Here is a 15,935-nt window from a genome sequence, read left to right on the forward strand (position 1 = left end):
GTGGGGACAAGTGTCAAAGGTCATTTGGTCCAGTTCTGTGTTCAGTGCTTGAATTCCTTAGATGACCTCGTCGTCATCTTCCTGAATGTGTTCATGTTTGAGGAACTCACCACTTCCTATGGCAGTGCATTCCACCTTTGGACAGCTCTGTTTATTTAAAAGCTCCTCCTTTAGTTGAACCAAATCCACCTCCCCATAATTTTCTCACTTTGGTCTTAGCTAATGAGTGAGCCTAGCCAACCACTCAGCCTTCACTCCCAGGAAATAGTCAACTGCTCAGGGAAATGGTCCTTAAGCCAAAAATACAGTTTTGAAAAAGCCCAAGAGAAAGCCTACTGTAGCAGAAAGGCTAATGGGTGGACCTTGCTTTGTGGCCCCAAAAGGCTAAGGCAGATTACAGATTCAGCATGTGGAGGGCATGTAGGCTGCCTCCAAAAATCCAGATGTAAGCATAACAGAAAATTGTATGGAATTTCGGTAGGATATAGAGAGAAGAAAACTGTACTTTTGCTTTGTACGAGTTTAAACTTTCTCCAAGAAGATAAGAAGGAATGGAAGCATTTGGATAAACTGAAGCTTGGTCCAGAGTTAGCAGGTCTTGATGGCAGGCAGCTCCAGTCTCAGTGGAAGGGACTGGTCTGACAACCAAAAGCCTTGGCTTCTCCCTAGAGCTTTCTGCTTATTCCATAAAGAAAGCTTCGAGTCTCTCTGCTTTAGGCCTAGCTCAGACCTCCTCATGAATCAGTCCTACATTCTTGGAAGGGACGTTGACTCAGAAGCACAGAGGGAGACTGAGACAGTCCCCCAATATGTGGGAGGAACAAGGAGAAATATGGGGGTGAAATCTCCTTTCTATATGAGGGAGACAGCAAATCAAGACAACAGGTTAAGGAGAACAGATGAGTGGGGGGGGTCTCATCACCACTCGTCACCATTCATCACCATAGCAACAAGCCCAGCGATTCTGCAAGACAAGAGATTTATTTTTCTTTTCACCTGTCACTCTTCTTGGTACTGTCACTCTCTTTCCCCACTCCTGGCGGGAGATGAGTTGTGACTTTTCCACCCCCACTGACAAGCTGCCTAGCTTTTGGGGTGTGCAGCTGCTATGGAATAGGAGAATAGGGTGCCCTGAGGGGTGCTCAGAAGACTTAAACTCCATCTCTCCCCTGTCCCTGATCACAGCTAGGAAGTGTGTTGCTGTGAAATGTGAGTAGCTGTTTGTACGCAGATCCATGAGGAAGCTGCCTCTTTTATGGATGCTGTGGAACAGAGGAACCAGAGCTGTGGTCCTCAAATAAAAGGGATTTTTGTCCCTGCCCCAGGATGTCCCATTTTATTCCCACAGCGTGAGACAAAGAAAGTCAGTAAAGGCAACTAAACAGAAGACCATGGCCTCAGGCCTCCTTAGAAAGATCTTATCAAAAAGCTAATGACAAGCTTAAGGGGAATCAGAACATCTTGTGTAAATGGAAACTCCTCAGCTATGTGGACTAAGACTACACCAACACCAGTCCTTCATCCCACATCCTATTAAATAAATCTGAATTTAGGTGGTTGTGTTACCTGTGATATTGGTGGCAATTGGGCCCAGGTTCTCCCTTGATTCCAGAAGTCTTTCCTGATTCCTCTACTACAGAGCTGTGTCAGCATAAATAGTGATAAATGACATTGTGCATCCTGCAAAAGGTGGCAGCTCCTATACCATCTAGCTGTCCTCTTTGTAAAGGATGTATCCCCCGTCACACACATTGCCATCTCCCTGGGCCAGAGACCTTCTTCTAAAGTGAAGGATGCTCTTCACCTCCAGACATAATCAGTCATTAGACCCTCCTTCTTTGCTTATATAGAACATGCCTTTCCACCCCACATCCATATGAAGATCTCACCCCACTTCCTTCCTAGATATACTGGAAGTGAATGCTCCTCCTTGTAAGTCAGGGAGGCAGATACCCTCTTAGGGTCTTTTGAAGATAATAACAAAAAAGGATGCCCATCACTCCCTTGTCCTTGGAGGCCATCCACAACCAGGTAAACCTCAAGAAGAAAACTGCTTGGTGACCAAAGGGGCAAGGTGTGCTTTGGGTATGGAAACACTGATCAGCTCATGAAGTCAGCAGCCTCCAGCTTTCTTGTTTTCCACCTGCCCTCAGGCCTGTCCCTGTACCTACTCCTTCTGAGCTCCACTGTCCACCACTCTTTACTAAGGTTTGAGCAGATAATACATGCCTCCTAACCCCACCCTTACCCCTGTTTAACAGAAGAGTTTTATAGGAACTTCTGTGAACTGTAAGTCCCCCAAGGACTCTAAAGCATTACTCTCCAGAGGAAGAAATACATGACTTCTGAACAGCAAACAGGGAGACATTTTGAGTATTCTAAAAATCATGTGAAGTGGGAATTTACTTGTTCAGCCAACTCTTGAACCAAGCACTGAACTCATTTTTTGCACATTACCCTTATCAGGTCATTACAGCAGAGCTGGAGAAATTTTGCCCCTTTGAGTCCTTTGAATAATCATTTCTACTGCTTCCAAAGCCAGGCTGTGCCTTGCCAAGTGTAACCTATATTCAAGAGCCATCTGCTTTAGCGATACAGGAAGCCACCAAGGGGGCATGCTTCAGATAATCCTACAGCTCTGCTGGCCAAAGCTGCTACTGGAAGGGAAGGGATGCTGCTATTTGCCAGCTACAGTCCCCAAGCTCAGTCCTGCTGAATCCTGTACAATGCACCAACTAGAACCAGGGCAGAGGTCACTGACTTATTGGTCAATAAGCGATTCCTTTCCATATGCCCAGATTCTAATAGGCAAATGTCAGTCGAAGTCTCTAGGGCAACACAGGCCACCCCTTGCATGGCACACCTACATCCCCACCTGAAAAGGAACACATGGAGAGGTATAAAGGCCATATCCTATCCAGTGCCACCAACTAGCCAACGATGGTGTGTACCTGTGCCAACTGAGGCATGCATTTCATTTTAATTCAATGAGACATTTATTGTACATGAACAAACAATATAAACAAAGGTGTTAGAGCTGCCATGACATCTAGGAATGAGTATTCTAAAAGTTAAAAATGTTCCTCTGCCTGTGTCAAGAGTTTGACTGAGCAACTCGCCCTGCTTCCTGCGTCATTACCTCTCACCATGACCATCAGTTGTGTTTGATTGTTCTCACCACTTGGGAAAGTGTTGTCCCTCAGACTTTCACTTTTGAACCCCACTGGAGGTGACAGAACTCAGGGATGATCTCAGCAGACCAGTGGCCTTCTTCTGGCTCCACAGGGTGAGCTCTGGCCACCTCCTACTAGACATGAGTACTTGTCTTCAGACTCCTAGGAATGAAGCACCCTTTTCATGACCCTGCTCTTCCCAAACCAGTGTAAGATCTTTTATCGCAGGCAACAGAGATTTCTAAATTCAGCCACCTGGGTCTGCCTCCAGTGTTTTTAGCAAGCACCTCCAACAGGAAAAATAGTGTCAATTAAGCATAATTATTAAGATTTAATAGAGCCATTTTTCTCTCAGTGCCTTTTTACTATTCTAAGCCCCCTAGTTTTTCTTCCCCCTAAATCGGCACTCAGAGCAGTAAGTTAACATATATATCAGTTGGTCTTTATTATACATACAATAACTGTCTTATTAAATTGAAATCGAATGCACATCTAGGGGAAAGTTCATTGTAAGTACCAACTCTCAGAAAAATGCTCAGAGACATAAACAATGAGCGAGGCCAATGCGTTACCAAGCAACAGAGAAAATGCGGTGGGGGGAGGCAGGAATCAAGCTGAAAAGGAAGGGACATGGTTTTCTGAAAGAATGGGGTAAGCTCAAAGGTGCAAATTTTGGTAGAAGCTGCCCTAAATTTCATGTGATGTCTCTCACCCTAGAAAAGGCATTGAGGAGTGGGGAATTGTAATTACAAATTCAACATAATCAGGGAGGCTTGGAAAATTTATAAATACACATAGACACACACTTTTTTCCTGGGGAATGTTTAACACTTGGTCAATGAATAAATAGCCTATCCAGCCTTTGCAAATGTTAAAGAGGGTGTGGGGTTGAGTGTATGTGTGTAAATATGCTGCTGCTTGGATGGTCTTTAGTCTCTTGACTCACTTTATTCTTCCCCCTCCCCTTCCTTTCCCTCCTCCTCTTCTTAGGACAAGACAAGCGCTCTGAGCCTCAGCAATGTGGCGGGAGTGTTCTACATCCTGATCGGAGGACTTGGACTAGCCATGCTGGTTGCCTTAATCGAGTTCTGCTACAAATCCCGTAGTGAATCCAAGCGGATGAAGGTGGCATCGTCTTCCCGGGCCTTTTTCCTAACCTGTTCTGTGATGCAGCTGGGTTTCCTGGGAGTCCCTTTTCTAGAAAGGGTGGGGAATGACAGGTGGTTGAGGTCAGCACAAGACAGGAAGCAGGAAGCTGTTAGGAGGAAGGTGACAGGGACAAAGGCAGCCGTGAGAAAGGAAGGAAGATGGGATGTGTCGGGCCAGACACAAGGTCCAAGAAAACAACTGCATTTGCCAGAGAGGGGTCAGTGACATTGAAAGTTAGCAGTTTACATGGACAGGCAGCACAGCGAGAGGCAAGAGTGATGGCTACCAAGGCTCATTCTCTCTGAAGTTGCAACAGAAGTGTGGCTGCAAAAGAGAGGAAAGGATGTCTACCCTCTACTCTGTGCTGACCTTGTCATACCCTGGTGAATTGGGTCTTTTCTTAGGCTCCACTCTAAGAGATAGACATTGACAAAGAGGACCATGTGCAGAGAAAGGTAAGCAGATTAGTGAGATGACCCCAAACCACATCAAATGTAGCTAAAGGGAACTGGAGAAGAGAATTGTGTAGGATTTAAGAGTAGTCTGTAAATAACAATACTTTCCAAGTGGAAAAAGAAAACAGGCTAGTTCTATGGAGTCCCAAAGCATACAACAAGAACAGATGACTAAAGGTGATAGAGGATAAATGTTAACACGATACACTAAATTTACTCTTCTGAAAGAGCTGTCTAAAGAAAGGCTGGAGTATCCCAAAAAGTAGCAAGTTTCAACATCACTGAAGGTATACAAGTAGAGGATGAATACCTCTTGACAAGGATATGGATTCAAGCATCAAAAAGGAGTTTGGATTAAATGATCTTCAAAGCCCCTCAACATTTAGCTTCAGTATGAAATTATTTATGGAAGTTAATCATGTGAACAATACCATGAGCAAGGCATCATGAGGACTCAGAGAGGAGGGAGGTGCATTCCATGATCTTCAGCACCTTTCACCTTCCACAAAGAATGGGCACAATATAATTACTCAGTGAGGCAAGCTATGGCATAGATAGGAAGGCCTATAGGAATTTAGAGAAGAAAGATTGAAGAAGGCTTCCAGGAAGATGCCAATATTAAGAAGGACAGGTGGGATCTAGATAGAGAAGAGAAGAGAAGTGCAGTCCCTCTGGGCAATGTACCCATGGTGATATGTTGACCTATACTGTTATCTTGATTTGACAAGACTAACAAGATCCCTTGGTAGAATTTGCCTTATGAGAATGTACCCTAAGAAGCCCACTTTTCAACAGACATTTGGCCCCAAGCTCAGTAAGCCCACTTTTGGATCCAAACATAGCCTCCTGCCCAGCGTCTCCCTGCCTTGGACCCTCAATCCTACACATACCTCTGGGGTCGCCCTTGGAGAAGACATCTCTGGGCATTTGCTCCTTCTGTTTAGAAATTCTGTATTTAGTTCTGTGCATGAGGAGCTAGGGGCCTTCTGTCCTGGTATTCAGCATTTCCCCGTCAGCCTACCTACCCCACTCACATCCTAGCAATCTGCTCTCCTCACATACTCCATACCTTCGCCCCCACCTCATGTTCCCACTCATGTGCCTTTTTATGGGTCGATCCCTCACCCTGTCTTCTGTTTCATAGAGTCCATTTAAAAGGCAACTTCTCCAAGACACAATAAGGAACAATTAAGGAATGGAAATTCAATGACATTTCACCAGGGACCTAGGAACACCCCAGTCCTTCTCTTGACCAGCTCATCCATCTCCAGGTCCCTCTCAGGTCCTCTCAAATGACAAGAACTACAAAGGCATGGGCTTCAGACTCTAAACCCAGTGTAGGCCTCCAAGGAGCTTGGCTGAACAAACAAGAACTCCTAGAACCTACTCAAAGCTCTTTGACCATTCCATTCAAAACATAGGACTAAAGACTCTCCTACCTTACCCTCCAAAATGAGGAAAGGTTACTCCAGGGGCAAAAAAGGGGAACAGGACAAGAACTAGGGGAGCTACAACCTGTACCATCCCTCAAAACCTTCACTATAGACCATGACTCAAACCAGAGGCCCAGAGTTGGCCCAGTACTGATTATAGGAGTTCCTTTTTCCTCACTGCTTGTCTAAGACACAGTACAGCATCATCATCTAGAGTAGAAGCTCTGGAGAATGAACGTCTGGGCATAAATTCTGTCTGCTCCATCTGTTAACTGTGTCATCTTACACAGGTTTTAGTAACTCTCTGATCCTTATTTTCCTTCTTCTTTTTTTTTTTTTTTTTTTTTTTTTTTTTTTTTTTTTTGAGACAGAGTCTCACTCTGTTGGCCAGGCTGGAGTGTAGTGGCATGATCTTGGCTCACTGCAACCTCCACCTCCCAGGCTCAAGCAATTCTCCTGCCTCAACCTCCTGAGTAGCTGGGATTACAGGCATGTGTCACCATGCCCGGCGAATTTTTGTATTTTTAGTAGAGACGGGGTTTCACCATGTTGGCCAGGCTGGTCTCAAATTCCTGACCTCAGATAATCCACCCACCTTGGTCTCCCAAAGTGCTGGGATTACAGGCGTGAGCCACTGCACCCGGCCTCTGATCCTCATTTTCTATAAAATGGAGGCAGTGGTAGTACATACCTCATAAAATTGTTATAAACATTGCATGAAATAATGGATATAAAGAGCTTGGCAAAATTCCTGGGCCACAGTAAGCCTTCAGTAAATAATAACGACAATGATAACTAGTATTTCAAATAATAGTTGTTACTAGTGGCCAGATACATCCTCCTTAAAACTTTCCTTTTATTGTCCCTGTTTACATGAGCTAGGGTTCTTAAGCTGTATAGATTGTGAGTTCCTTAAGTTGTGTCTGATTTTTCTGGACATCCCACACACTGAGGGTAAGTATTAGTAAAATTAATGCATAATTGTATCCAAAGGAGAAAATCTCTTAAAGGATGAGGCAGGGCATGGGAGGGAGCTGCTCTTAGTTAAAGCAAGTATTGCCATCAAAACCACACAGTCTAGGAATTACAAACAATTTCATCCAAGGGTCAGTTTTGGCCCCATGTTTGTGCTCATGAACTGTGATGAGACCAGTCATCCACCAAGCAGGAAAGCTCCTGGATATCCAGCCCTTTCTCTGGATTACAATGAATCCCAATAATCATAACCAGTGGCAGGTAGTGGTACCAGAGTGGCTAAAGTCTGGGATCCTCTTAAAACAGGGACCATGTTGACCTTCACTGAAGTCACACTATTTAGATTAAAATGAGAATCTTTCAAAGAGGCCACTGAGTCATGGCATAGCTTCTTGGGGACATTCTCACCCTTTCCTTTACAATGAAGATGTTAAATTTTTCAGAAGCCAACATCAGGGTCTCTTGGAATCATTAATACAATGTCTTCTGCCACAATCTTCTAGAATTAATTCCATTGATTGGCGTGACTTTCACCCGACTCACTGAGGCTCCTAATAGAATTTTCCATCTTCCAACTGCAGAAAAGATACTTTCTTTATTAATCAACCCAGCCCTTAATTGTTGACGCTCCATCAACTCCTCTCTTATCCAAAGAGATAAGACAAATGCATTCAACTTGCCTCTCAGACTTTTCAGCTTTGCAGTTCTCTTTATTATTCTGTGCTTAGCCTTCTCCAAAAGCAATTAGTTTTTTTCAGAAGTAGAGTCCCCAACCTTACAGAGAGACCCAAATTGATGATGCCAAGGGCATTTGATGAGAGCTTTCCCTCTCATTCATTTCCATTATCACAGTATTTGGCCCACTTTTTTTTTTTTTTTTTTTTGAGACAGAGTCTTGCTCTGTTGTCCAGGCTGGAGTTCAGTGGTGCAATCTTGGCTCACTGCAACCTCCACCTCCCGGGTTCAAGTGATTCTCCTAGCTCAGCCTCCCCAGTAGCTGGGATTACAGGTGTGTGCTACCACACCTGGCTAATTTTTTGTATTTTTACTAAAAAAGGGGTTTCACCATGTTAGCCATGATGGTCTTGATCTCCTGACCTCGTGATCCACCGCCTTGGCTTCCCAAAGTGTTGGGACCACAATTGTGAGCCACCACGCCCCACCCTTGGCCCACTCTTAAGGCCTTAAGACCCTAAACTCATTCAGGGCCATCCTCTCATGTGTCTCAAACGTGCTTAAAAACATCTTCGTCACTCTTCGTGGATGAAAGAACAAGAGGAAGGGGGGCAGAAAGGAGAAAGAAGGGCGGGAGAGAGAGAGAGAGAGAGAGAGAGAGACGAAAGGAAGAGAAGAAGGAAAGATGATTTTTCAGTAACTTTTATGTTCAAAGTGATTTCTACACATTTTCATTAACCATGTAATAGGTTGTTCTTATAATCCTACAGATGAAATAAAGGTTCAAAGAAACTAAGTAACTTTTCCTGGCTAGGTCACACAAGCAAGGAACTGAAAAACCAGGAATTAGACCTCCAACATGGTCTCCACAAAGCCCAGGCTTTTGGTATCAGCCAAGCCACTTTTCCTAAATCTCTCTGTCCTGCTTCAACCACATGGCAGCAGATCATTTTTGAGCACCTATTCTGTGTTCTTCCAGTCCCAGCCGCAGCGCTGCTCACAAAGACAAATAAAATGTAGCTCTACCATTCAGTTCCCCTCATCTGACTGACCGTAGTATTTAAACCCTTGCTGGGTGTTGATGAGTCTCTTTCCCCTTTGACATGTGATGAGCAGGACAAGTGTCACAGAGATAGTGGGAAGGCACCCTACAGGTATTCCTTCCACAAAGACATACTGAGCACCACCGCGTGCTGGGCAAGACTCGGCACTGGCGATACAGTCAAAAACAAAACAGACACAGCTTCTTTTCTCAAGAAGCTGAGAGTTTGATAGGGAAGACAGAACATAAGCAAACACTTACATGTTCAATGAGTGTTAGTGAAAAAAATGCCCAGTGCTGTCAAGTATAGAGCAGAGGCCAGTCCTGATAAAAGAATGGGGCAGTCAGAGCAGCTTCCCTGAGAAAGTGATATTTAACAGACTCAAAGCATGAAAAGAATTAACCGGGAAAAAAGAATTGCCAGTGATACACAAGTGTCAGAGACCCAAAGATGTGACCTCTTGCCCAGAAAGGGGAAGAAGGCCAAGGAGACTGGAACACAGAAAGACTGAGGGAAAAGGGTGGTATGTGAGAGCAGGAGACTCAGAGAGGGACTTCAGGCAGCTCACAATATTTCGGTCTAATTTAAATTGTCATGTAGTAGCAGAAAATACATAACCTAAGATACATTGCAAATTGAATAAAATCTCAGGTCCTCTGCCCCTCCTCTCTGCCTGGGCAAACAGACTGGCACCTGAATCCTTAGCTGATATTAAGGGCAGCAAAGTATTATTCACCACCTCACTCCCAAAGGAAAATAATCCCCAGCCTCTCTCACCCCCACGAGAGATGCTGACCTTTCAAGATTATATATGGCTGTGCTAACATGGGGCATGTTTAAGCTACAGCAATTGAGGGCTTGCACATTTTCCTGGAATTAATGAACAGCTGAGAGACTTGATAACTCAAGGGGAGCATCCTCCACAGCAGGTGGTCACTGGTGCTTTGCACGCATGCCTGAGCAAGGACATTACTGAAGTTTAAGCTTTGATTAGGATATTCTATGATGTGCAGAGGCTGAGCACACTCTTCTTAGAAAAGCAAGTGGCTGAGAAGTTAGGATGCAATCACTGTTAGGGAAATGAGGTTCCAAAGGGTCAATTTAGGGGTCTTCAAGTTGGATTTTTTTACTCATCCCTTTGTCTCTGAATATCAGTTCCAAAAACACCACCACCACCCTCAAGGATGAACTTTAAGAATGGCTGGCATGTCAAGGAGGGATAAGGGAAAGCCACATTCCCAAAGGCTAGGGGAGAAATGACAGCAGTTTATGACAGCTTAGCCATGACAGGGGGGCAGGTGGGAGCAGGAAGAATCACATTTAGAAGGTCATTCACCTTATCACTAGGTCACATATAACTGTTACCTTAAACAAGTCAGTCATTGTCATCAGGTTCTCTGTAAAGTAAAAGGGACAAATTAGATCATGTGGTTCAACTTTGCTTGCATTTTAGAATCATCTGGGGAGCTTTTAAAACTCCAGGTGTCCAGGCCGTACACCACACCAGCATCTCTAGGGTAAGATTCAGGTGTCAGGGATTTTTCCCCAAAACTCCCTGGATGGTTCCAATGTGCAACCAAGTTTCAGAACTAGTGATGTAGTTGACATTAAGCATTGCTTTCCACTGCAAAGTTTGAACTCCATTTATCATTTCTCCTGACTTTCATAAATGTATTCGAAAAGAAGCCAGTAAGAAAGCAGTAACCACCCATGATAAGGGTATGGAGTCATTGACCTTTGAGAAGTGCTCAGCTTCCTTAAATACCAACTCTAATGATGTGACCTTCGAGATTTTTAGTTACATGCCTGGCTAAATTGTCTCAGACTTCGGCAAGCACCAATGTTGACTAGGTTATCAATCTTGTCTTTTAAGACAAATTCGTGAAGTACCAACAACTTCAATGGAATATTATGAAAATATGTGAGCCTTATGAGGAACAAAGACCAAGGTGATCTATGTAAACTTTAGTGGGTTTTTTTCCTTAATTAAAGGGGTGTGGCAGAGGAAAAACATGAATGATAAACATTCCAAGCTAATCCATAGAAGTTTCCATATTTCCCACAGATAAAAATAAAATGTTATTTTCTCTTCAATAATTTTTAGATGAGGATAAGTAACTTAATTTATCATATTTTCATTTTACATTTCCCTGGTGTAGCTTCAAGGTAGTATTTATTTGGCCTTTGACTTAGAAGAACGCAATCCAGGTCACACTTTCTCTTCAATGGAAGACAGCCAAGGGAGAATGTAAATAAATCAAGTCATGGGTTTGAGGAGGAGACAGAACCAGTGTGGGTGGTACATCATATGGGGCAAATCTGTCTGAATCATGGATTTTAAAAAGAACATTTTAAAACATTGTCAGAACTGCCAGTAATACAAGGATAGCAGGGGGAAAAAATGGGTCAAAACTGCCCTGTTTATCTCCGTCTGGCCACAGAAGGTTGACTGATTTCTCTGGTCACTAGAATCATGCCAATATGTAAGAGAGAAAGTCATAGACTTTTTAGACGGATCCTAGGTGGTTGGTGTTTCTTAGACAAATTCAAACGCATCTATTATGCATCTAACTGCTTACTGGATACTCTGTGGGATAGCTGAGGATTGAGAAGACATAGCCCTTGCCCTCCTCCAGAAAGCTCTCTTACAGAAGACAAAACTTATACACTGGAGGCAGAACCATTACAAAAGAATGTATACCGCATGAGTACAAGATGAGAGAGGCCAGCACTTACAGCAGGTTGGTGCAGTCTAGGAAGGCTTCAAGAAGACGGTGGGAACAGAATGTGCCCTGAAGAAGAGGTAGGGTTGGTCCCACTGACAATTCTCCTTTATACTGATTCCCACCAAGAAACCAAACCCCACCTCAAAAATTCTGTGATTGTTTATTAACGGAAAGTTTGAGATGGACAGTAAAAGATAAGGGTCTGGATTTCCTACCATCAATGGTCTTTCTCCAAAGGAACTCTGAACAGAACACTTCCTCTTGTCTAAGAGGATATGGTTCTAGACCTACTTTGTGGTCTTGAATATCCCACTTAACTCATCTGATTCCGGGGTGATCCTTGGAGTCCTTTTCAGACCTAGAATTCCGACATTCTAGAAGTCACAAACTTAGTGGCACTGATCTGATATGTCAGTCTGGAAGTACAGGGTCTACATGCTGATGGGAAGCAGTTGATGCACAGATGATAATGTTTGGAATGCATTCTCATTTTCTTTAGCACATGTTCCTTTCCAATTACATTTTGCATATTGTATTATTCAAACGAGTCCTACATTCCCTTAACACATGCTGCTATAGAGGTAGGCTAGAATTTTTTCTGAAGTAAATCAGAGGTAGTTTTCCATTTTAACCCAACAATATCACACTCTCAATTTATTTTAACATTTCAAGGCATTTTTCATGTGGTAGCACCATTCTTGCTAATAACAGTGTGTAGGTGCATAGATAATCATATGGTATAGACATGGAGGTTTAAAAATTCTAGAATACTAAGGAGATATGTACAGTCACATGACTAGTTGATGTCATAACCAGAACTAGAATCCAAGTTTCCAAACCCCATTCCCAGAAGGTTTTCCACTTAGTTGTGTTGCTACATCACACATTAATCAATAATACCAAGGAAATATTCCACCTTTAGAAATCACAGAATGTAAGAATAAGAAAGGATCTTCTGTCTTACCCAATCTAACACACCTTACTGAACATTGAACTTGAGGCTAAAGAGGGGATCAGACATGTCCAGAGCCAAGTGATAGTTTTCTGAATTCCTGGGAAGTCAGAATTAGCATTGTAGAATAGAAGAGGGGGTGGATGGGGAAGCAGAGTTGGAGTTATATTTGAAGTCCAGTCTTGATTCATTCCCATTGCCTGTCATTGCCAAGGACCCGGGGAAGAACCCCCGGTCCTCCTGAAAAGGGTTTTTGTTTGATCCCACAGCAATCCATCAATGAAGCCATACGGACATCGACCCTCCCCCGCAACAGTGGGGCAGGAGCCAGCAGCGGCGGCAGTGGAGAGAATGGTCGGGTGGTCAGCCATGACTTCCCCAAGTCCATGCAATCGATTCCTTGCATGAGCCACAGTTCAGGGATGCCCTTGGGAGCCACAGGATTGTAACTGGAGCAGATGGAGACCCCTTGGGGAGCAGGCTCGGGCTCCCCAGCCCCATCCCAAACCCTTCAGTGCCAAAAACAACAACAAAATGAAACGCAACCACCACCAACCACTGCGACCACAAGAAGGATGATTCAACAGGTTTTCCTGAAGAATTGAAAAACCATTTTTCTGTCCCTTTCCTTTTTTTGATGTTCTTTCACCCTTTTCTGTTTGCTAAGTGAGGATGAAAAAATAACACTGTACTGCAATAAGGGGAGAGTAACCCTGTCTAATGAATCCTGTGTCTCTGACAGTAGAGTCACTGGAACACTAATGAGGAAACTGCACTGTTTTATTTTAATTCAGTTGTTAGTGTGTCTTAGTGTGTGCAATTTTTTTTCTTACTAATATCCATGGTTTGCAGGTTCTGTTAGGCCCTTTCCTTCTCCTTACTTCTTATCCCCAACTCCCTACCTATCCCTCTTCAGTTTTCAGATTGGAGATTCAATATTTGTTCCACTTTACAAGCAAGAGGGAAAAAAGCAACCTTCAAACTAATTCTCCATGGGAGCTTTCCATGTTACCCTCCACTCCTTGGCCCCAAGCCTTTGGTGGGGACAGACATTGTTGGAGAAGTGGGCTGCCTTCCCCAAGTGGGGCACTGCTTAAGCACTGATTTAGTGGAGAACACAGGTGAAAAGCAACTCAGGATGAGGGTGGTGGAGAGGGCAGGGGCAGATGTGCAGTCAGAGAAGGACTTCTCAAGTTACTGCTGCTCAGAAAAACAGTTCCTTTAATGTGGAAGAGCCATTTCACAGGCCATAGGTGGTATGGTATATTTCTTCAGAGTCAACCTCGGCCCTGAGAAGTATGTCCTTCTGGTGTGCTCAGGCTCAATGGCAGTCTGGTAGCTGAAGGCACTTGGCCTCCTAAACCAAGCAGAATTTTGGGAAGAGATAACAGCCAGGGGAGATATTGCCCACGATTCTCACTTTTTCTTTGCCTGGTACCTAAGCAGGAACCCATTGTGGAGTAGATTCTCTTCTTCTATGGAGCCTCTGACATGGGGAGCAATGCTATGCAAGCTAAGTGTGAAAGAAAGGTGACAGAATAATTTTGGAAGAGGAAGCCTCATCAAAATTTCATACAAAATAGAGCTTTCCATGGTGTGCCCTATCCTAGGTTTGAGAAAACACATATGAAGTTTATGCTCATGCAAAGAACTTGGGTTTTTATGTTAATATAAAGTGTTGTTTTAGCATGTGGCCAGATAATGCTCTGTCATCTTTAGAAAGTGAGATACCCCAGGAAATAATTGAAGACGTATAGGGAGATGGATTAAGTTGATAATGACATTTAGGGCACCTTAAGACCTTCGATCCCAGGTTCTAACCCAAGGAGGCTGACCTTCCCCCAGCTAAGACAGCATGAGAACGTTGTATTCCAATATACCTATGATTAGGGCTACAAAGCTGAACTAAAGCAAGATTAGTGAAGTGGCAGGGTTTATAGAGAGAAGCCCAGGCTGAGTGCAACTTTGGTTGGAAGTGAGAATCCCTGACATATAGCTTTCTTGGAGATCCCAACTCTCATTCTTGGTGCAACTGGCTTCCAGCTCTCCAGCAGTCACTCTCCTAGGTGCATGATTCAGTGTGTGCCATGTGTCATTAGCTTTTACTGATAACCGTACTCTGGCTTGTTCCCTTACCCCCTACTTCTATCCAATTTTCTCTGCTAGGGGTTATCATTAGCAATTGACATGCTAAAGGTTTTGGAGCCTATCTAGGGGTAGGTTCAGCTTGACTGGCTTTTCTGTGGATTCTCTCAGTGGACGCACAACATCTCTATATCTCTCCACTCTCCTGTCATCAGTCATAGCAAAGAATCCTTCCAAAATCAAACTCTTCCCTTTTTCGACTCAAGTGTTGTTGTTCAGTCTCTCGCGTGTCAATGTGGGCATGGTTCATGAAACCAGACCCTCAAGATGGATGATTGCTTTTCACTACTGCCATCTGATGTCCCTCAGCCCCTGCCCTCACGCAAGCTTTTTCTCAGCCTTCAGACTACCACTGCAGAATCCGAAGTGATCCACCATTAAGGTGTCTGCATCTTGGAAGAGTTGGAAATAACCCTTTAACATCAACATGCTTCAAAGACTTTTTGCCTTTGGCCTGGTAAGACGCCTCTCCAGCTACTGAGCCCACCAGTAACATGAGCGGATAAAGAGAGACTTGTTTGTGCTAGAAATGAGGGTCTATGCTATGAGGGGGTCCAAGACTCTGGCGAAATATGCTTTTTCATCAATGGAGAAATGAAAGGAAAACAAAAGCAAGAAAAAAGTTAACTTGTATTATGTATTTTTACTACACTTTTCTTAAAAATAGAGCATTGGGGAAACTCTGAAAGAGACTGACATTTTTCTCAACAGGAATCCATACTTAACAGTTCTGGCTTTCATTAAATTTTGCTCTTTGGTACCTGGGCCTTTTATTTAACATCTATATTTGTTTTAACTCTCTTGGCAGATGTGTGAAAGGATTCTTGCTTGATCAAACACTAAATATTTTTTTGGTTCCTGTTTTTCTTTCAAATAGCCAGGTTTTTTTTCTTTTGGTATTTGCATAAAATGAAAATATCACCGAATATTAAATCACTGTGGATCCATTATCTACTTTTCATATTTGTCCATTCCATTTTTGTGCCATTTCTGAAGCCGGGGCTCTAGAGATTATTTCCTTATTGCAGAGCCTAAGACTAGTAGGTTTTTAACTGTGACCACTGTTTCTAACTCACAAACAGCTCTCGAGTCATTTCAGCTGAACTAGAACTTGTGAGTTATTCATCCAAATAGGATAACCACAACAACAACAAAAGGCAAACAGTGGTATTTGGCTTCTAGGAGCCACAATTCCAATTGCATAAAAAC

The 15,935-nt window shown here is 43.4% G+C and overlaps 1 protein-coding gene across 3 annotated transcripts in view; it reads left to right on the top strand.

Annotated features, from left to right (window-relative positions):
* Nucleotides 1–15,685, top strand: part of GRIA1 (glutamate ionotropic receptor AMPA type subunit 1) — a 321,543-nt gene extending 305,858 nt beyond the window's left edge. The window contains exons 15-16 of one of the 3 annotated variants that reach the window (XM_031666559.1): nt 4,164–4,298; nt 12,830–12,916. In XM_031666559.1, coding sequence (XP_031522419.1) covers nt 4,164–4,279 — 116 coding nt within the window. In that variant the 3' untranslated portion in view covers nt 4,280–4,298; nt 12,830–12,916. Of the gene's footprint in view, nt 1–4,163; nt 4,299–12,829 lie in introns of all 3 variants that reach the window. The other 2 variants (XM_021939888.2, XM_031666558.1) reach the window with 2 other exon arrangements.
* Nucleotides 15,686–15,935: the final 250 nt, after the last annotated feature.

Source organism: Papio anubis, chromosome 5 (genome assembly GCF_008728515.1).
Source record: "Papio anubis isolate 15944 chromosome 5, Panubis1.0, whole genome shotgun sequence".
Classification (NCBI taxonomy): domain Eukaryota; kingdom Metazoa; phylum Chordata; class Mammalia; order Primates; family Cercopithecidae; genus Papio; species Papio anubis.